The sequence below is a fragment of the Amblyomma mixtum genome, chromosome 1 (genome assembly GCF_055824585.1).
Source record: "Amblyomma mixtum isolate Tamu chromosome 1, ASM5582458v1, whole genome shotgun sequence".
NCBI classification, from domain to species: domain Eukaryota; kingdom Metazoa; phylum Arthropoda; class Arachnida; order Ixodida; family Ixodidae; genus Amblyomma; species Amblyomma mixtum.
This window is the reverse complement of record NC_143012.1, coordinates 302,331,893-302,352,115: the sequence shown is the minus strand read 5'-3', so window position 1 is coordinate 302,352,115 and position 20,223 is coordinate 302,331,893. Positions and strand designations below refer to the sequence as shown.

The following is a 20,223-nucleotide window of genomic DNA, read 5'->3' as shown; positions in this document are numbered from 1 at the left end:
GCGTAGCTGGCGTTCGGTCAGCCTGCGGGAGGTCAGTCAGCCAGCCAGCCACGCGGCCAACGTTCACGTATCATGCGGCCGCTACCGCCGCGCTCTGCCGCCGCACTACCCGTGGCGCCACCACATTTTCATCCAAGCGCGGAAACGGGAAACCCTGGATTAGCAGAGCATGGCGAACGCTCGTGTTAGAGTTGACCGTACTTCTTTCCCATATCTACGCATGCGCTCCGTTGGCTTGGCAGTCGGTCAGCTCAGCCAGACAAACTTCGCATCTGTCCAAATCGTTATGGGTATCCAGGCCCTAGGCCTAGGAAATCAACCTCTCCACGCCCTAAATTTCAGTATTTCGGCGATCGGGGACTAACATCGTGGCCACCGACAATCAGCGAAAGCCCCAGAAACATGGAGACGGAATCTCCGATGCAGGAAACGGTCTACGGAACGACAAACGAGGAGACACACGACGTGATGTCCGAAAAGGTGCAAACGTTGGCTGGCAATATCTACCAGGAGTTCCAGCGTATGATCGAGAAATACGACGAGGATGTGGTCAAGGAGCTGATGCCACTTGTGGTGAATGTTCTGGAGAGCTTGGACTTGGCTTTCATGGAGAACCAGGAGCATGAAGTGGAGCTGGAGCTGCTGCGAGAGGATAATGAACAGTTGGTCACCCAGTACGAGCGTGAGAAACAGCTGAGAAAAGCAGCCGAACAGGTGATGATGAGCAGCGAGTCTGTGCAGTTATACTTGAGAGGATGAAGTGTACTGTGTACTTGTAGTGCCTAGCATCGCTGTCCTAAGTAGGAGGTAAGCGCAGTTAGCTCGAAGTTCCGGGAAATAAGTTCCGCTGCGGTTTATTATTTTAAAAAGCTTGCAGCCGCTGATAATGTGAATACAGTATGCACATTTCACTAGTGAACTAGATTTCGCTTCTAAACTGCACGAAGTGGATGCACTTAGCAGCGGTGAAACACCGTACTGACATTTGTGGCCGTATTCGGAGCGTAACTCCATTCACCATATTTTAGGTCGGTGGTCACGGACACGAGCACGGGCAACATTTACTGCGTCTATTTCGTATCGACAGTCGTTGAACCTAGTCATTTCGGTCGCCTTTGTGGCTCTTCTTGACGGTTACTTTCTTGTGTATGCGATTATGCAACAGCTCAAGAACAGAGCCCGCGGAGGTGCGCGGCAGCACACGGCCTGCCTGAATTCACATCCTGTGCCTATGCCTTCGTCGCATGACACTGCGATAGCGGAGTCTCATGTTGCTCAGCGCGATGTGCGTGCCATGTAGAGCCTTATGTGTTGCGACACATCGCGATCGCAAGCGCTGTTGAGCGCCGGTGACGAAGGGCGCATCAGCTGTTCGACGGCACCCGGAATCCCCGAAGTCCATTTGGGAGCTTGACCCACTTTTTGCTGTCGTTCGGAACGAGTATGTCCGTGACGGCGTTATGCAACGGTAGAACGCGAGCCGTTTCCCGCCGTACTTTCGTTGGCAACTGACGCAGTGGAAAGAAAAGTAGGCATCTCGTAGATCCGGACTGGCGTGAATATGCCTGTTACGCGCCCGCCGCCGCTCACCGTGCTTTCATGCCCGCATAGCGAGCGGTTAAAGGCGGTGCTTGGTTTCATTGAACTCTCCGTTCATTCAATGAACGGGCCTATGCAAGGCCAGAGTCGCCCACTTCCTGTGTTTGGGTGTTCCCTCTGCGTGGTCTGTTCGCGCGTGGGCACCGCACTCCGGACCTCGATGCATGCTCGATCGTCGTCGCTGTTGTTTCTCTTACTTAAATGTCTTTTTTCTTCCCGGAATGCTGTCATCTTTGCCTTGTGCTCCACTTGACAATTGTGGCTTTCTTGATCTTCATTTGTGTCCACTGGCTGGTCTGTTTATGCTGACTTTTACTGGTTCAGAGCTCTCTTGTTGCTTGGTATAAATTATGTCACAGGTGTATGGTATGAGTGCCTTTGTCATTGCTGTCGTTTAACTATATTTTAGTGTACTGTTCCAGTGCTGTGTATTTATTTCACTTTGGTGATGTTACAGAAACTTTTAGAAGTTGAATATACTGTTGATGATGATCGCCGGGACCTCAAAGGGAAAGTTGAAGGATTGGAGTCGGTGGTTCGCATACTGGAGCTGAAGTCAAAAAACACATCAGATCATGGTATGTTCTACTTCTTTTCTGGCAATAAAGTGCTGCTGCTTAGCTGTGTTTTGGAATACATTTGTGGTGATTAATTCCATCTGCACACCTCTTAGCCTCAAGGTTAGAAGAAAAAGAGTCCGAAATGAAAAAAGAGTATGCCAAACTTCATGAAAGATATACTGAAGTGAGTAATCTGCAGAAGGAAATATTGGTGTAGTGCTGTTCTCCAGTGTTTGATAAAGAAAACATTTTCGCAGTTGTTCAAGACCCATATGGACTATATTGAGAGGACAAAAATATTGTTTGGTGCAGACAGAATGGAGATGGCTGGCTCGAAAGGAAGGTGAGCATTTATGTTGCAAATTTTTTTTGTGCTGATGCTGGAATTCACTGGGAAATTTTGTCTGTCCTGTTATGAAAGCTTTGTGCCATAGTGCTAATCATCAACATTAATTGCTGCTTGCTTTAAGCCAGCTGCGTGAATGGAGACAGGCACATTTGTAGTATTTTATTTATGATTGGGTTTGGTGGGACGGAGGGGGCAACCAGTCCTCTCCTTTTTTTGACACTTTTTATGGTAGAAGTGGAGTGACTTTAGTACGTAAGAAACAAATGCATTGTGTGAATGGCACTGCTCCTTTCAAAGAGGTGCCCATAAATCTGATTAGTGTCATAATTATTAGTTTTTTTAAATTGTGTTTTTGTGCTCTACCGTGCCTCATGATATTTTGATCATGAGGCATGTGATCATGAAGTAGGATGTGCTATGTTGCACTCTGGAAGCTTTGGCTGTGGGTTAGTTTGTAATTCGTCAGTGCATTACACTCACAATGCTATGCGAGCTAGTACACAACTAAGTCTTTCTAAATGGAATTTCACGTATATACGCCACTAACTGATGAAGTCGTACAGTTCATGCCTCCCTTGTTCCATTGCAGATTAGTGTCATCCCTGTCTCTTTAGTAATCTGTCAGCATGCCACTCTCATGGGACGATGTTGTGCTGAGAATATGAAAAAGCTGTGTGTGATGACGTCCTGTTTTCTTATTCGTGCTCTCTGGTTCTTCCCGAGCAGCAAGGCCGGGTTGCACTTTGCCCTCAGCAAGTCCCCGGGTGGCCCTGCCTCCTTGGGCCTCTCGGGTGAAACGACCCCGGCCAAGACGATTCCAACATCTCCCGACTACCCAGACCTCATCTCACCGTCGAAGAGCACAGATTCCAATGCCAGCCTTAAGAGTGAAATACAGGTTTGTTCCGGAAGTGTGCTGTGTACGTGGTTGTGCATAGACTTTTCATAAGCCATGAGAAATACCACTGTCCTTGCTGCTCTTCTCTTCATGCTCGTGGAGAATGGTAGAGCCAATGCTGATGCTGGCTGTGCCGTTTGTAACGAGTCGCCACTGTCTCTTGGTGTTGGTGGAGCAAGAAAATGTGAAGAAACATACATGTAAATATGCACAAAAAATAACAAAAGAAAACGACAGAAACACTGTTTGTTTGTTCATCTTCCGGGTATATCTAGTCCTTTACTATGCAAGAACAGTGTTACCTTTCATGTGGCGTACAGCATAGTACTGCTTAAACGGCAATTCTCGGGATTTTTCGTGCATTTCGGCCTGATAGTTGTATCGCATTTCCCTAGAGTCCCCTCTATGCTACAAAAAGCTGTTTTTTAGAGTACTGAGTGGAAACAATTTAAAACAGAAAACTGAAACTCAGTCCGTGATGAGGGATGATGCTTGCCATGATGAAAAACACTTGTACCTGCATTGAATGGGTGAAGTAGCCACTGCAAATGATGAGTTTTTTCATGAAATGTCTAAGACAACTTGATAAAAGCCTGAAAATCTTGTTTGTAAAGCGGGGGAGTGGGTATTATTGTGCGGGGAATGCTTGTAACGTCGAAAACAGTGTTGCCCATAGAAATGATGTGAACCTCACGAGGCCATGAAAATGGTAGATTTTAAAATCGATTTGCACCGTAATAAAATGTTGCATGCTTGCCAAAGTTTTTGGGAGTAAACAGGAGCGTCAGAATAATATACGATATGGATTTCGTTAGAATATGGTTACCTTGAAAAGCACCTAGAGCTGCCTTTCAGACGCAAGCACTTGTGATCGTGATTGAATCTGATCTTTATTGAAGCTTTGAGAGGTCTTGACATCCATTGTTGATACATGTTCCTGATCATGATGTAACAGTAGCGCAAAAGGAACACGAGGGATGGAAAGGAAACGTCGCAGACACCTGATTCTGTTTGACGAATTGGGCTGCTGTATACCAGGCACCTACAGTTGTAGATGATGTAGCAGACGAGTTTTTACTAAAGTAAAATAAATTACACTTTTGGCTGAAGTACTGCCACGTTATTTTCAAATCACATGCAAGCAAGCAGTTTGGCTACGTATTAGTCAGCATTTGAATATTTTTTGAGCATCAATGGCAGCTTGCTCCTTGATCCTGGTTGAAAATCTCGGTTGCACTTTGTAAATTTTTTTCCAGTAGGATTGGGTGCCGTCAAGAGTGGAATTGGTTTTGGTGCAATTTTTAAAACCTATAGTAGAGTTTGCTGACGATTAGATTTTTCTTTTTGCCTTTTATTTGACCTTGACATCTCGGCGCTGTCACTCATAGGCTGACTTGATTTTCAAGCATATATAATGAAAGGCACCGGTGGTGATATGCCCTGTTCATTTCCATCTACTGTCCTTGTTTTTTTTTAAATGGAGGAAAAAATTATTGGACAAGTGAACATTTTCAGCATTTTCCAGAGTTTGATGTGTGATAGCGAATTATTACTTTTTTTTGTCGCTTGTCTTGAGGAAAAATATGCCTTGCATATGCTGTGTAGGAAATTCGTGTTGGAGCTGCTCCTCCTGCTCCACAGGCTCCACAGCAAGCGCCTGCTGAACAGCTGCCACCAAAGGTTGGCCAGGTGCAAAGTAAGCTCCCGTATTACTATGCTGTTCATCCTCTTGTAATTCTGTACAAGGGGCTTGTGAAGGCACCTTCTTGCCAAGTTTGCAACTAAACACAGTTTGGTGCTTGACTGGGCCAATCATGCAGTTTCAGACTGTAAAACGAGTGTGCGTGTATGTGAAAGGTGGACTGTAATCTGTCTGGAGTAATGAGTAAATATGTGTTGAAACATAATCAGATGTATATGGTTCCTGTTAGTGTTCTATGCCTTTCATAAAACTAATGCAGGACTGGTGCCCTAGTGGGGAGGGGGCCTTGTTTTTCACATTTTCATGTTGATGTATATTCACTTTGTTGCGGCCATACAGTTGTTGCTCTAGGCCACATTGCACGTTATTAGTTTTTGTTTTTTATCAGCCATCTTTATGTACACTACTTGATAGCACACCGCCTAAACTGAGCTGCTTGAATTGCAGGGTATAGCATTGCTGGGGACAAGAGGAGGTGGACTGGGCTTGTTGGGAAAAGTACACCATTGATTTGTGGTGCAAAAAGCATGTGCCGCAAGAAGGAAATGGAAGGCTGTGGAGGTGCTATGTTGTGTCTTCTATACTATGTTTCTTGTGGTACATGCTTTTGTGCTAAAAGTTAACAGTGTACTTTTGCCAACTAGTCCAGTTTAAAAAATCATCTGTGTGATGTTTTTCATCTCCGTGTGGTTTTGGGTTTTGTTTTACAAATAAGCCATGTACTTCTTGAAATCAAGTTTAATGTTTGAAAAAAAAAAAAAAACAGGTTATTTGGCTTGTTGATTCTTGAAGGAACATCTGTTATTGTTCCATAGGGCCCCTTATAGTGTCCTTTATTGGCCATCCTGGAGGTGAATGCAAGTGATTGGTAGCCACCTCACAGGTTGCCTGCCAAGTGAAGTTTCATGCTTGTTGCAGTTCAGCACTGGAAAACTGACTAGAGTTAATTTTATTCAGTTTATGACTGCGAGAATGAAGTATTAATAGCTCAAGTGCCAAATCTGCCTAATTAAGATCACATCACATCACTTTAATTTCCTTAAAGACCCCTTGAGGTGTGTTACATAAGGGGTGGGTTTTACATAGTACAGGCGTTCACAGCAGTCATGAATGTTGCAGGGCAGATGATGGCAGCGATATCGTGACGAAGGCCGTTCCAGTCACCTGCTACTTGGCAAAAAATGAATTGGAGAAAACAGTAGTACAGGCACGTGGGCGCAGAACTTGAAGAGGGTGACTGATGCGATGGGATCTGCACGGCGGGGGTGTGCAGATGTAGGGTTCTTGACTGAGTGGTGAATAAAAAAAACTTGTGAAATAAGACGAGACTGGCAGTGTGACGGCGAGCAGAAAGATTAGACAGGCCTGATTGCAGTTTTAGGGATGATATGCTAACGTCGTATGAATAACGTCGTATGGTAACTTTTGAAGTAATGCAGTTGGCACTTAAGCTTTTGTTGGACTTGGGAGTAGTGATGCAAAACTATCGATAGTACTATCGATACTATCGATAGTTGAGTCACTATCGAACTATCGATAGTAAAAAAAGACTATCGATAGTACTATCGATAGCGCGCTATCGACAGTACTATTGATAGTAGTATCGATAGTACCATCGATAGTAATATCGATAGTTCCATTGATAGTACTATCGATAGCAGTATCGATACTAATTGTTATATGTAGTACTATCGATACTGTAAAATCAACTACGCATACCCACTGCATCCTAAAGTTGGTTTCCTTAGTGTGTGGTATGGAGATGATGGTATGAGTAACTGACAGGACTTGCCTGTTTTCGTGGCTTATGCGTCACCGAGCTCTGTAGATGTTCCCTATGTAAAGTTGCTGGATAAAATGTTAGCGTGTGAATGTCCTAGTTGCGAAGCATGTGTGCGAAAACCATTTCTGCAGCGGTTACGTCAGCAAGCCAGCACAACTTGGGCTATTGTCCTTTCATCGGATGCAGTTCAAGTTATTTTTCCGAACTGTCCATCGACAGTTTCACTATCGATAGTCTTGCTCTCGATAGCGGTACTATCGCTAGTTGTACTATCGATAGCAACACTATCGATAGTAATACTATCGATAGTATTACTATCGATAGTAGACTATCGATAATACTATCGATAGTCTATCGATAGTTTTTTACACTATCGATAGTTTCCAAAAAACTATCGATACTATCGGTAGTCAATTTTCCGATAGTTTTGCATCACTACTTGGGAGACTTTTGAAACTTTCACAGAGACGCACACTTATCTTAGATTTGACGTCATAAGTAGCGAGGTAAATACAAGATTTTATGAGCTATCTACAATAATGATAATTTCTCAGGTTAAGATAGATTTTTTTTAAAAGTTGCCTAACTGGAGTCTTCCTTCTGTTGGCTTTGCTTCTGCAGAAAGTGGTTGGGTCGATGGGTTCAGCACGGACATGTCCATGTCAGAAACGACGTCACTGACACCTGAAGTAGAAGACATCGAAGACATCACTCACGACGACGACGTTGGAATCGACAAAACGACAGTGCGCAGGTATGGTCGTCACGCCTGAGTGTCTGTGGTAAATATGCCTAGCTGTGCAGCGTGCTCAATTTTTGCATGCAGTATGTAACTGTGTAATAAATTGTGAACATAACTAAAGGGACACTGACGACAACTCCATCGAATTATTTCTCCTAGTTAAAATTGATCCTCTGGCTTTGTATGTTAGCATTTTTTCGGCAGGAAGAGACGCATTTTTGGCTGAGAAAATGGAATTTAAGAATTTTCTTGCCACTTGATTGAAACTTGTGATGTCTAGAAGAACTGGTTGCTGTCAGTTTGAAGTGAATAGCACTGTAGCACAGCATTTGGGATCTGTACCGAAATTTCAGTGTCAATGCGCGCATTTAATCTGCGAAATAGGCCGTGATGGCAGCACCTCTATTTCTCTTCCTGGCCTTTCCCAGTTTATAAAAGCTCCGTTTTTCATTATAGTGGTTTCTTTGCTAATAGAATGCTGCAGTCTGTCAGTGCACGCCAACTTTAATTTGTCCTGAGTGCCCCTTTAACGCAGTGTTGTGCGTACTGCAATGCAGTCACATAAGTCACATTTTCACATACATAAGTACTGTACATAGAGATTGGCAATTACACACACACATTTCACCGCATATACGGCCAACCCATATTAATTCAAGCTTCCCAGTGCTTCAGGCTATTGTTTTTGAGTGATTTGAATTGTCCAAAATAGAATATAACGTTTTTCAAGGTAGAATTGGGACTTGTGCATAACAATTCAAGATAGTTGCTCTTCTTTCAATCAATGCGTTATGCTCAACATGTCTTGAAGCTTTGAGTTCACCCAGAGAACGTATGTCTTAGAGCTTTGAGTTCACAGAGAGCAAGCTCTTGTGATGCTCATTTTTTAGCACTCATGATTTTGGTACTATGCTTTAGCATTACCATAGTGTACACTGCAGTTAATTCAGTCTTTTATGTGGAAGCCAGTTTCTCCTTGTTGATAACATTGTGTGAATTCATTTGGGATTTGTGTTGTTTGTGACTGCATAGAAAAACATGCTGTCCAAATTATAGTTGATGATTTGGTGACTACAAATAAATACTGGCAAGCAATGACTGGAAGTGGCCTGTCATGGCTTTATAGCTAGGTTTTATTTATTTATTTATTTATTTATTAGAGATACTATCAGTCCGGTCAGGACCAAGATAGGTCCTGATTTATTGTATACTGATTACCCAGTGCTTCTTGGCTATTAAAGCTGCTTCAGCTGTATAGTCTGGCATGTTAATCAAATTTTGATTCTGTTTTTGTTTTTCAAGAATTCAAAAAGTTTTGATTAATTCAGAGCATCACTTGAATTCATATCACTCAGAAATGCTGTGTGAAAAAATGTTGGTTCAAACCAAGAACCTGATTTAAGTCTGAACTGTGTCTCCCAAGTTTGATTGTGCACGAGCCAATTGTGTGTAATAGGAATTGGTTCCAGCCAACTTTGTCGACCTTGTTTCCAATTCATTAGAGAGCAGCGCAGGCCGAACACACTTTACCAGGAGTTGAGCTTTCACGACGAAAATGTGGCAGAGGGTGAAGAAGGCTCGGACGTAACAGGTAAGTTGACAGTAAGACCCTGCATGCTGGGAGAGCGCTAGACTCATGTTTACCAGTTGCATCACTTACTTTGCTTCTTTGAAGCAGGCTTTTTGTACCACAAGCATAACCACATGCTTTTCAATACGACTGCGGCAGTAAGAACTTTGGTGGCTTTCTTTCACTGTGTACAGTGTAATACACCATTAGCTTTACTGTCAGCGCTGTGAACTATCTCTGCGGGCTGTGGCAAATTGTATTCATAACAATGAACTGAATAAGAAAAAAGGAAAAGGCCTTGTTTTAACAAGTCAGGCAATGTGCTGCTTTCTTCTCATTGACAGTGTTTACTGCTACTAATTCTGCTTATGTGCTCATTTAATGCTGCTCAAAGGGAATTACGTTCATCCAGGAGAATACGCGTCGTCAGGTTAGTCTCGGCAGCGCAACAAATGCTGGGGCGCAGCGGTGGCATGTTTAACGAGGCATCAAAGCTTCTTTTTTTTTTTCCAGCTTGCTTTGCAGCATACTATTTGCGTTCTTGTTCTTGTGCAGTTCCTTGATATAGCATTTGCTGTTGGTGGTGGAAAATTAAGCCTTTTGAGCAGAGTCTTTCTGTTTGGACAAGTGTTGGGACAGTAGTGAAAATGTTTTATGTTATAGCTTTTCGTGCAGTAATGTCTTGAATAGTGGAATAGCATAGCGGATTTACCGGAAAAAATTTCTTATTGTAGTTGGGAGTGCTGATTGAAAGCATCTTTTGCTCTTTTCATTTCATTGTTAGCACTACAAAACATGAATGTTGAGAAAGTTTGGCTGCCTGCGAAGTTGCCAATTCACACTCCAACAGCAAATGTTAACAAATTGAGGAACTGAACAGGGCATCAGTCTTGGCCTCTGCTTTCTGCACGTGCGGGCTGCTTCTTGGATGAGTTCTGTATAGATGCTTGCTTGTATTCATATAATTTTTTTTTTTGCATGGTTCTGTTGGTGCAGGGCATGAAATTGCTTGCCTGTATGTTTCTTCCTTGTTTCTACCTCTTGTCTCTCCCTCTTTTTCTCAGACAGTGACAGTGAGAGTGAGCCAGATAATCATGGTGGCAGAAATGGTAGGCCTCTATGGCATTTTTGTTCATTTTATTTCTCCGTGTCTAGTGCTGTGTACTGCTGCTTATGCTGCATGTGTTCCTCCGTGGCCATTAGTTGCCTTTGTGAATTTGCCTGCACTAACATGTGTGAAACACAGAGCATGACAGGAGGTCCCGAGGTTTCCCCTCGCCTTTCTGAATGGACCGTAAAAATTTCGCGAGGACACTTCCCTGCGAATCTCAGCTGACTCTTTTACTCTTTCAGTGTATGTTTTACGCTTTGCTGTTATCGGGCCCAGTACCCATCCTGTAGATATCTGCTGAGAGCTGTGCATTTTTGGTCAGCTGTGATATATGGAGAAGCCTGTTGAGGAATTTAAAATTGCATGATGTCATCCTAAAGAACACTCGATGTCATATAAAATCGTTTTAAATTGTCCAGTGCAGTGCATTCAGTGTCTGGTCAATCATATGATGACCTACTGCATCTTTTCAGTCAGTCATCCTTTTCAGTGCTGTACAGAGGAACGCTTTGCTGTCATAGCAGTGGGGGGTGACGTTTTATTACCAGTGACGCAACGAATGATTAACACTGCCTGATGTGACCCGCACCTCAAAATTGATGGGGGATTGAAAGAAACCTCTAAATGTCCAGTAGAAGTGTTTCAGGGTCCCTTTAATGAGGTGTGCACTTCTGCTGTATATTAAGACCGATAAAATTTTCTAGGTTCCTCTTCGAATACAGATGGTTGCTGATAAATTGCTTAAATTTGTTAGTCAGTATAGCCTCACATTGCCAGGTGTGTTATACTAAAATTTAGAAGAAAAAATCTACTTAAGCTTTTATGTTTTTTTTCTTGCCATTTCGGAACACTTCTAACTCAGACACCACAAGTTTTTCAATTCTGTTTACAGTAGCAACAAATGCTATGTTCTTCTACAAAAAGAAAAAAAATTCTGTCTTCCTGTGCAGGACTTAGTGATATTCAAACCTTCTCTACTAATGATGAGCATTGGCTGGGGGAATTCCAGGAGCCTTCAAAAGGTGCTAAGGGTGTCTTGTGTTCTTGCTTCAGAAGATAGTTTAAGGATTAATGAAGAATAATCAAATTTTGCAAATATTTCTGGAAGAAAAAAAGTGTGCAGTGTGGATGCACTAAATACGGTATTCTTCACCGCCATTTCGACACCATCAGTATAAGAAATGCCTGTGTCAGTGCAGTATTGGGACATGAGCGTCAAAGCAGTGAGGAAAAATGAATCGGTGGCGCTTGCAGAGCCAAAAAAGCTGCCTGTGGAACTCGGGAGTGCAGACTGGGGAAGATTTGTGTTAGGCAACACATCTAGTGTCGGTAATGCCAGATAACTGGACTGCGCTGAAAAGGCCGCCATTTTTTGGCAGGCAGACAACGTGCTTTGCGTTCATCCTATGTTCAAGTAAATTTGGTAAGCCAGAAGTCATTGCATTGATAAGCGCATGTATTGTGCTTTGCTGCCTGCTTGTTCAGTTGTTTTGCATTATCACGTCTAATTGCATCAGTTTGTTTGCTGTTTTGTAGTTTGTAGTGCTTTCTGTGTGTACTTGTATGCTTGTATGTTGGATGTTTTGTGCTGTGTGTTTTGTCTTTTCTGCTCTTCTGAAAGTGTCCCCTTCTTGACAAACTGATCTAAAAGTACTGCGATAAAGTGCTTTAAAAGTACTGTTTGCTTTTAACTTAACTATAAACGATTAAAGAATTGAATGAGTGTTGTTTAACAGTTGAGTAACAGCTTTGTTGTTTCTTCTGTTTTTGCACGTCCTTACTGACAGTTACTGACAACATTTTCGGTAAGCATGACTTGTGTATTTTTTTTAACATGCATTTGGACAAGACTGCAGATTAGCTGCAGCTTGCTAGTTGGCCCCATTATGAACTCCGCTTGTGCCTTAACTAATGTTTTTGCCTAACCTGTAAATGTTAGTTTGTAACTGAAGGGCCTCTAATAAAAACTTGTTATATTTATCATGACTGTAAGGAAAGTCCTATCCATATAAGTAGATATTGTGTTTAGTCGTAACATTTCTTGTTCTGGACTGTTGCTACAGGCAAGCTTTTTTCTTTCCTCCCCAAAGCTTCTCATGAGAGTAAGCATGATTTTGAAGCAAAGCTTCATGCTTCTTAGTACTGTGTGCAAAAAAAATAAAGCAAAGCAGCTTTGTTACTTTACTTGACTGCCTAGCTCGCAGGCTGAAAGCTGCTGCTTTCGCTTTGTGCATTTTTATGCTTTAAAAGCCACTCTCTCCTTTGCAGTACTTGCTTTTGGTCCGACAGAATTAAGGTTTCAGTATTTTAGAATGCAGGCGATGCTTGCAGCTATTCTTTTCCAGACGTGTAAATGCAAGCGTAAAACAGATTGGTTGATTTGTAAAAAACATGGTCTTTGACTTAACTGCAGCAAGAAAATATAAATGAGCCTCACTTAAGAAATGCATTGGTAAACACATTGCCACCAATTCTTGAGGGTCCTGCTGAGAGGCGCTTACTTTGAGTCCGTTTCTTGGCGAGCTTGGCTGATTGGTACTTGTTCCTGCAGGCATGGGAAAAGAAGTGGAAAACATCATCATGGAAAACATTGAGCTCCTGGCCACAAAGTGAGTGTGCTCAGCTCGTTTCCCACACGTTTTTTTGTTTTCGCATCTGCTGTTTGGAAGTAGCTGTGCATGTTCGCTTAGTTCACGGCAGGGTGTTTGCTGCTCACGAGAGGCATCTCATGTCCCCACTTGTGTAATGGCCAAGGCAGTGGTGCTGAACGGAACGGGTGGTTGCCAGGGGCAGCTTTTTTAAGGGGTTCCACGGGGACTAACATGATTTGTCTCTTTGACCATGCCCATCGCATGCCTGGATTAACACCTAGTTGTTTCTGCTTCTAGGAATGCGCTAAACATTGTTAAAGACGACCTAATCGCCAGGGTTGACCTTCTCACCAGGTGAGTCTGACACCAAGGCTGTGCTTCCGCGTTTTTGGACTGGCTCCCGCGCCCTGTTGGAAATTCTGTGCCTCATGCGAGTGCCTGAAAAACGCTGCAAAGATGTCTTAAAAAGGGTGTAAGGGTTTAAGGATAGTGCCAATACTGTTGGGGGTGTGCTGCATTACAACTAATAGGGGGTGCATTGTACTGATTCAGTGAAGCAGGAAAACAGATTTCTGACACTCATTTGCTGAAGCAGTTTTTGGGAATGCAGGGACCAGTCAGAATAGCTGGTTGATGCAATGCAGGGGCTGATGAGTATTGTATTATAATTGCTTTTTACGTACCAAGTGAATCAAGCTTTTGGAAGTTATGCGGAGATGGTTAGAGTGCCATGTTGTACGAGAGGCGGACACACTTCAGTAGGCACTGACAGTTTCTCATGCATGAGCTCCTTCTTTTTGCTTGCTATTTGCTATGTGGTTACGTAATTGCATCTATGACAGGAAATTGCCACATGTAACGACTGCCACAATAGGTCTGGTTAGGTTGCGCACAGTGTGTGGTTTCAGCTTCCAAGCCCTGGCCTGCATAAACTGAACATGTTCTGAGTACTGTAAAAAGGTAAACTGTAAACTGATGCTGCTGTACATTGGAATGTTTGAATTCAAAGCACCTTTTGTTGTTTTGGGGTGGGGAGAACGGGGGGAAGACAAGGACAAAAGCAAAAAAACGAAAACCGTAATACAACACACACGTGATGCGAACAGGGGCAAGCGACTCAGTTTAAAAAGCAGAAAAATCTCGGTGCAAACACTCGACGCCCTATGCAGTTTAAGTGCAGTTGGCGTATTGGTTTGAGCCTGTAAGCGGTGCAGCATAAATGATTCTCTTAATACGAGGCACCTTTGTTCAGGTACGTAAGGAGCTTTTTGGCTGAAACGAGTGCCTGTTTTTCCAGCAGGGCGTGTATAGCTCTGCGATGCATTGATTAATGATCTACACACTGCATGTGCTGTGGGGATCCCCAGAGCTTTGTTTTTCACCTGATTTCCTGCCATTTACTGCTTGGGTGCTGGTTCGTATCATCTGGTAATTGTCAGGGTCGTTCACTTCATAATAATTTATTGTTTTTAGTACAAATCCAGTGTAGCTCACTGATGTTCCTTGAAACTTGAACTTAATTTCACAGCTGATATGTGGATGATATTATTTGTGCATTGGTAGCCTGATGGAATTGGTGAATGGGCTTTGCTAGGACTCAGTTAATCTAGCTCTCAAAGTCTATCCTCATGAATGCTCTCTTATGTCAGGTTATATGGTTGGACCTCACGTGCTTTCTTTTTATGTGGTTCTTGGATACCGGGTACAGAACTCTTCAAGCAAGTCGCTAAAGAAACATGGTTGCTGACTATTTGCCCAAATAGTGGGTTCATTGAGCTAACTGCAGAAAATTTAATGGCACTTTGCAGCTTAGAAGCTTTAAAACGCAGCTGTAAGCCAGTTTGCTGGAACAGCATTGCAGCCATGCAAAAGTGCTCTTTTGGTGAAGACACACCTTGTGTGTGCATTGTGTGTGCAGAGGGCTGTGTTGTTGTCTTTGTGTTGGCCTTATCTGAGAATATTTTGCATGACCCTCTTGAAAAAGAAGAGGAGGCACGTGAAACCTTTGTGTAGTCACTGCAGGGGCTCAGTGGTTATGGTGCACGGTTGCTGACCCAAACGACACGGGTTCGATCCCGGCCACAGCGATCGCATTTTGATGGAGGAGAAATGCTAGAGGGCCGTTTACCGTGTGATGTTAGTGCACGCTAAGAAGCCCCAGGTGGTTGAAATTATCCGGAGCTCTCTACTACGGTGTCCTTCATAGCCTGAGCCACTTTGGGATGTTAAACCTCATAAAACCAATCAGCATCAAACTTTGTATAATAGTGAATAGCAACTGCCGTTGGTTGCGAGGGATTGAAGGCAGCCAGAGTGCGGGAATTGCCATAGTAGCATTGTTGGCTTCATTCTCTGTCTTTCTATGCTTTTTAGCTGGGTTAGTGCCTCATTTTGGCCATGATTTGCATATTGGTGGGGCCCCGATTTTTGGAGAGCCTGATTTTGAAGAAAAAAAAAAAAGAAAACAGGTCAACCTGTCCACGATTAGATACAGTAAGACACACATACTACCACTGTCACTACACTTCATCATCATCAGCTTAACGGAGGACAAAAAGGCTTTCAGCTTCTTTTGCGGTATTTTGCTCTTATTGTGCAGACATGCCGTATGAAATGACAGCTATGATGTAAGAAACCAGGAGTTGCTGGGGGTTTTGACATGGCTTTGAGATGAACACAAATAATACATCAACAGTCCTGGAGCTTTGCAGGCTGAGGATTTTTTTTGTTCGTTTGCAGTGAGAAAGAGATCCTCCAGGGTGAAGTGAAGACCCTGGAGCAAGGGCGAGACAGCCAGAAGCAGAGGGTTCATGAACTAGAAGAGGAACTGAGAAAGTGTAGAGAGGAGATTGAGAAGATGAAGGCCACCAAATCTGATGACGAGGTTTGTAACCTCCTTCCTATTTTACCTTTTTTCAGTAGTACGTAGCGTGCGTGCTGTTCAAGGAGGTATTTAAAAAAAAAAAAAATATGGCACTTGATGGAGACAGTCTGTCCTTCTGCATGGAACAGTATTAGTACTCTTTCACAATTTGAGCCCTTTAAGTTTCTTTTCTATTGAAGTGTGCTACATTCTATAATACATCTGTGTCAAAATGGGGTTATGTCATGTATTTCTGCATGAGTCAGTAATTTGTGTGCAGTTTCTTTAGTTCAACGGCTTTTTAACTGCCATCTCTCTCTCTTTTTTTTTTCATTGTAGATGTACATTCTGAAACTGGCAAGTATTTAAATTTAAAGCCTACTTCTATAAATCTGCTTATACATTTCATATGTGTAGCTTTTGCTGAATGTTGGTGTGCATGGTTTCCAATTGAATGACTGAGTATTGTTCAGCGACTGCCCACATTGTGTAGCAAGCAGCAGGGGAGGATGTTGTGAAGAAATGGAAGGCACAGTAGAGGTTTTGTTCTTGGGGGAACACCTCAACTGTACTGTGAAGGAAGGAATGAACGGGCTGAAGGCAAGTAGAAAAAATGAAGGGGATACAGGCAACGAGCAAAGAGGTGCAAAGAGGACGAAAGCACGCAAAGGTTTTGAGATTAACACATTGCTCTTGCATGGCTTTACTTTTATTTTCATGTGCATTTCGTTCTGCTATGAAATAGGAAATTGGGGCAATACTCTGTTCGTGTGGAGTGCAGGCTACATGGTCTTTGATTTGAAGTCCTTTAACTGTCTCCACATAGCTTCCCAATGTCTCGTACCTCATTTCTTATGTGGGAGTGTGTACTAAGGTGCAAATGAATGCTCTTGAGATGAGAGCCAGTGCCTTGTGTCTCCCTTACTGCAGCAAGAAGATGTACCAATGGCTCAGAGGAAGCGCTTCACCCGAGTGGAGATGGCCCGCGTGCTCATGGAAAGGAATCAGTATAAGGAGCGCTACATGGAACTACAGGAGGCCATACGGTGGACTGGCATGATCAAAGCTTCGCGCACTGACCCCACTGTGGACTCTAAGAAGAACCGCTCCTCCATCTGGAAAATGTGAGTTGCTTTAAGTGCCACGCAGGTGCCTCATACATTTGGCGATCGATGTCACCTCGTGCTCTTGATAAAAAAAATTCCATCAGAGCATGCGCTGATATGCGTTACCATTAGTGACTTCATTGTGTGACCAATTTGTGTGGACAAGGGGACGGGCGGGCATATCTATGAAATTTTGACTGTCACACACAAAAAAAAAAGATATGTTGAAACTTTTTTATACCGCATAGTGAATTCTGCCTCCAAATCAATATAAACTTTTCTGGAAGAAAAGTGGATTCATTGTGTGAGTAAATGTAGTGGAGGGTACCATATTGGGCTAAATTGCCTGGTCGCTTTCTGTCATGAACCATACTTTTGGCTCGCAGCATTTTTGACTTCTGCATTTTACTGCTATTTAAACATGGCTACTGCATCCAGGAATTGCACCTGCTAACATCGAGCTTATTAGTAAAACCCAATAGGCTCTGAGCCCTTGCCTCAGATGTTCGCGTCATATTGCCTGGCTGTATTGCCTGACTAAATTTAGCTATACTTTCCCTTTCTTGTGGCTCAGTGTCCGCAAAGGTGCCTACCTCACTGTAGCAAGTTGCCACGTCATTGAGGGCATGTTTTCAGTGTTTCGGACTGTTACTGCACATATTGCGCCCAGTATATGAAAGGTGGCTTGAGTGTATTGGTGAACTAGCTGGGTGGTAATGGTTGATAAAAATGGGACTGATTTGTTTATACAGTCGAGTCGAAACTGGATATATCGAACTTGAAGGGGATCATGAAATACTTCGATATATTGATAATTTGATAATAAAAATGGCAATAGACAAGTCTGTCTGTAACCTAGAAACAGGCATACATCGCACCCAGGCTAGTGACGTGCTGCTTGTAGTGCTATGCCGCTTGCCGCCATGCTGCCAGCGCATGTACTGCTTGCTAGGCGTCATTAGACCTAGCGTGCTTTGCATTGAAGCCGCAGTGGATGGTGCCTTGGGATTAGCCACTGCCTATTATTACAAGATGCCCAGCCTTGTTAGCAGCACACTGAGAACAGAACAATCGCTCATTCAAATTAAGGTACGGTTGGTTTCCACAACGTCTTCGGTAGTGGGGTGAGTGAAGCATGCGGATTGAAAGCCGCCGTCAGCTATAAGTTAGGTTTGGCTTCACTGCATGACAGCGATGTGATGTGGAAAATGAATACAGGTGACTACCCTGAAGCACACCCCATGTTAACTTGCTGAAGTGATTTTCACAGCGCTAGGGCTGCTAGCAGGTGCCCAATGCGGCGAAGCGGGCCCGTCTCCACATGTGACAGATGATCGCAGAACGCCGTTAGGAGAAGTGCCACTTGCAGGGGCATGGCGCGAAGTTCGATATTTCGAGTGACCAGCGAAATCGGAGTTAAATGTACTACACGCCTCTCCTATACTCATACAAGTTATTTTCAAGGGGATTATCTGTGTATTTGATATATTTAATAATTCGAAATATCTGGGTTCAGTATATCCGGGCTCTACTGTATTCTGTACATTTGCTGGATGTTGTTCATACCGCAGTGTTTGGTCAGCATTTAAACGTTTTACTTGACGCTATCTCTCTCTGATGCTTAAGTCGTGCTTGTAGATAGCTGTAAATGTTGCTAAAGACTGCAGTTATTGACGTGTCTCTCTCATGCAATGGCTGGAAGTATAACCTGTGATGGCACACTGCTTAATGTGACCTGTCAAGTGTTCTGCTTGTGCTGCTTCTTCATCTTGACGGGTGGTGGAATTCCTTTCTTCCCTTTCATTCTCACGCATACGCACTTGAAGCACAAAGTGAGTACTGCTGGTTGTGTGCAGTGCTTTCGATTTTGTTGCCTTTCCTTTCCATTTCTTTGTTCCTTTTGGTTTTTCTTCTGCATGGCTGGACCTTGCACTTTGCGCTCTTTATACTTTTGTTTTGGCTACACAAACTGCAGTCCTGTTTGCTTATTAGATCAGCAGTATCCTTAGCTCAGCAAAGTGTTTTGGTTTGTGATGATAAAGGTGCTCGCTTGCGCGCCGAACTTTTTGCACATTTGAATTTTTTCGTAGATTCTTATCTCATTTCACTGAACATGAACACGTGTTTGCAACTGCAGGTTTGCAACACATATGTAGCGTTGTCTTGTTGGTCAGTTTTGTGTAATAATGGCGACGGAGTTAGCTGCAAACTAATCCTTCTTGTCGTTGTGTGTGGTGCAAAAAAGACCTTTTCGCTGTGGCAAATTTAATGTTAGTGGACAGATTTACTTTCATAATTACCCCCTTTTTTTTTACTTTGTGACATCCATGTCAGGTGTGGGGCAAGATTTTTTTTTTTAATTTGTGCTCTTGTAGCTTTTGTCTTTGCAGTCCGTTGCATGCTCCTGATTGGACTAGTTTTTACTATGTAGCATTCACAAGTGTATAAATTATGCAGAGTAGCTAAACTATAAAGCAGCACCTATATGAGCTAAATTTTTCTTGAACAAATTCACCATTTGGGTTTAAGTCTTTATAAATCTGAGCGTGTAAAGAACTGCTGTCAGTTCTTGTGAGCTGCGCTCCTGCTGCAGTGTATGTTGCGAGTGGCAAAAATTCAGCTTCGACACCTTTGTGGATAACTGGAGATTTCTGTGCATCGTTAAAACAGCCTGTAAACTCAAGATTGACGCGCTTCCGATGTTCGTTGTGTTGCTGTCGCATTTACTTTCCATATGCCTTGCAAAGAAAATGGTACAAGGTCTGTTCATTCTAGCGGGCTGTAATATCTGGTGCAAACCTTACACCAGGATGCTTTATGTGTGGGTTCTTGTGTGCTTGCACTGAGTTATTTTTTTAATGCAGCTTCAGCAACTTGTTCAGCGCTGCTGACAAGCCGCAGCAGAAGCCTGTGTCGACAGTGAACGTTCGCTACAACGCTCCTTCGACAAGGCTAAGCCCTGCGCTGGAGTCAATGCGAAAGAAGAGGCTAGGCGAGAAGCACAGAGGCTTTGATTTCCTCGACAGCGATCTGTGAGTCTGTACATTCTCTATTTTTGGATGTTTGGCCAATTGGGGAAGATGAGTAGTGCTACTCTTGCATGATGTGCAAGTGCCCGTTCTGGACTCAATAAAGCCCTGCTTGTAACATCTTGACGAAGGTGCGAGGTATCGATACCCATACCTCTCGCATGTTACAAGCAAGGGCTTACAGAGTCCGGAACGAGCGACTGAAACCAGCTGGGCGGCTCGCCGAGTCTGAGTACGAGAGACATCCCCATCTCATTCTCTTTATCTTCTGTGTGAGTGCCATAGCCTCTTCATGGGCATAACAGTATTGTGCAATAGTA

The 20,223-nt window shown here is 43.3% G+C and overlaps 1 protein-coding gene across 11 annotated transcripts in view; it reads left to right on the top strand.

Annotated features, from left to right (window-relative positions):
• The first annotated feature begins 182 nt into the window (after nucleotides 1-182).
• Nucleotides 183-20,223, top strand: part of syd (JNK-interacting protein syd) — a 38,083-nt gene continuing 18,042 nt past the window's right edge. The window contains exons 1-15 of one of the 11 annotated variants that reach the window (XM_089566625.1): nucleotides 183-714; nucleotides 2,057-2,177; nucleotides 2,273-2,343; nucleotides 2,417-2,502; nucleotides 3,235-3,406; nucleotides 5,012-5,102; nucleotides 7,513-7,645; nucleotides 9,136-9,224; nucleotides 10,268-10,312; nucleotides 12,102-12,119; nucleotides 12,866-12,923; nucleotides 13,203-13,259; nucleotides 15,645-15,789; nucleotides 16,699-16,892; nucleotides 19,739-19,906. In XM_089566625.1, coding sequence (XP_089422751.1) covers nucleotides 403-714; nucleotides 2,057-2,177; nucleotides 2,273-2,343; nucleotides 2,417-2,502; nucleotides 3,235-3,406; nucleotides 5,012-5,102; nucleotides 7,513-7,645; nucleotides 9,136-9,224; nucleotides 10,268-10,312; nucleotides 12,102-12,119; nucleotides 12,866-12,923; nucleotides 13,203-13,259; nucleotides 15,645-15,789; nucleotides 16,699-16,892; nucleotides 19,739-19,906 — 1,760 coding nt within the window. In that variant the 5' untranslated portion in view covers nucleotides 183-402. Of the gene's footprint in view, nucleotides 715-2,056; nucleotides 2,178-2,272; nucleotides 2,344-2,416; nucleotides 2,503-3,234; nucleotides 3,407-5,011; nucleotides 5,103-7,512; nucleotides 7,646-9,135; nucleotides 9,225-9,597; nucleotides 9,634-10,267; nucleotides 10,313-12,101; nucleotides 12,120-12,865; nucleotides 12,924-13,202; nucleotides 13,260-15,644; nucleotides 15,790-16,698; nucleotides 16,893-19,738; nucleotides 19,907-20,223 lie in introns of all 11 variants that reach the window. The other 10 variants (XM_089566628.1, XM_089566624.1, XM_089566626.1 and 7 more) reach the window with 10 other exon arrangements.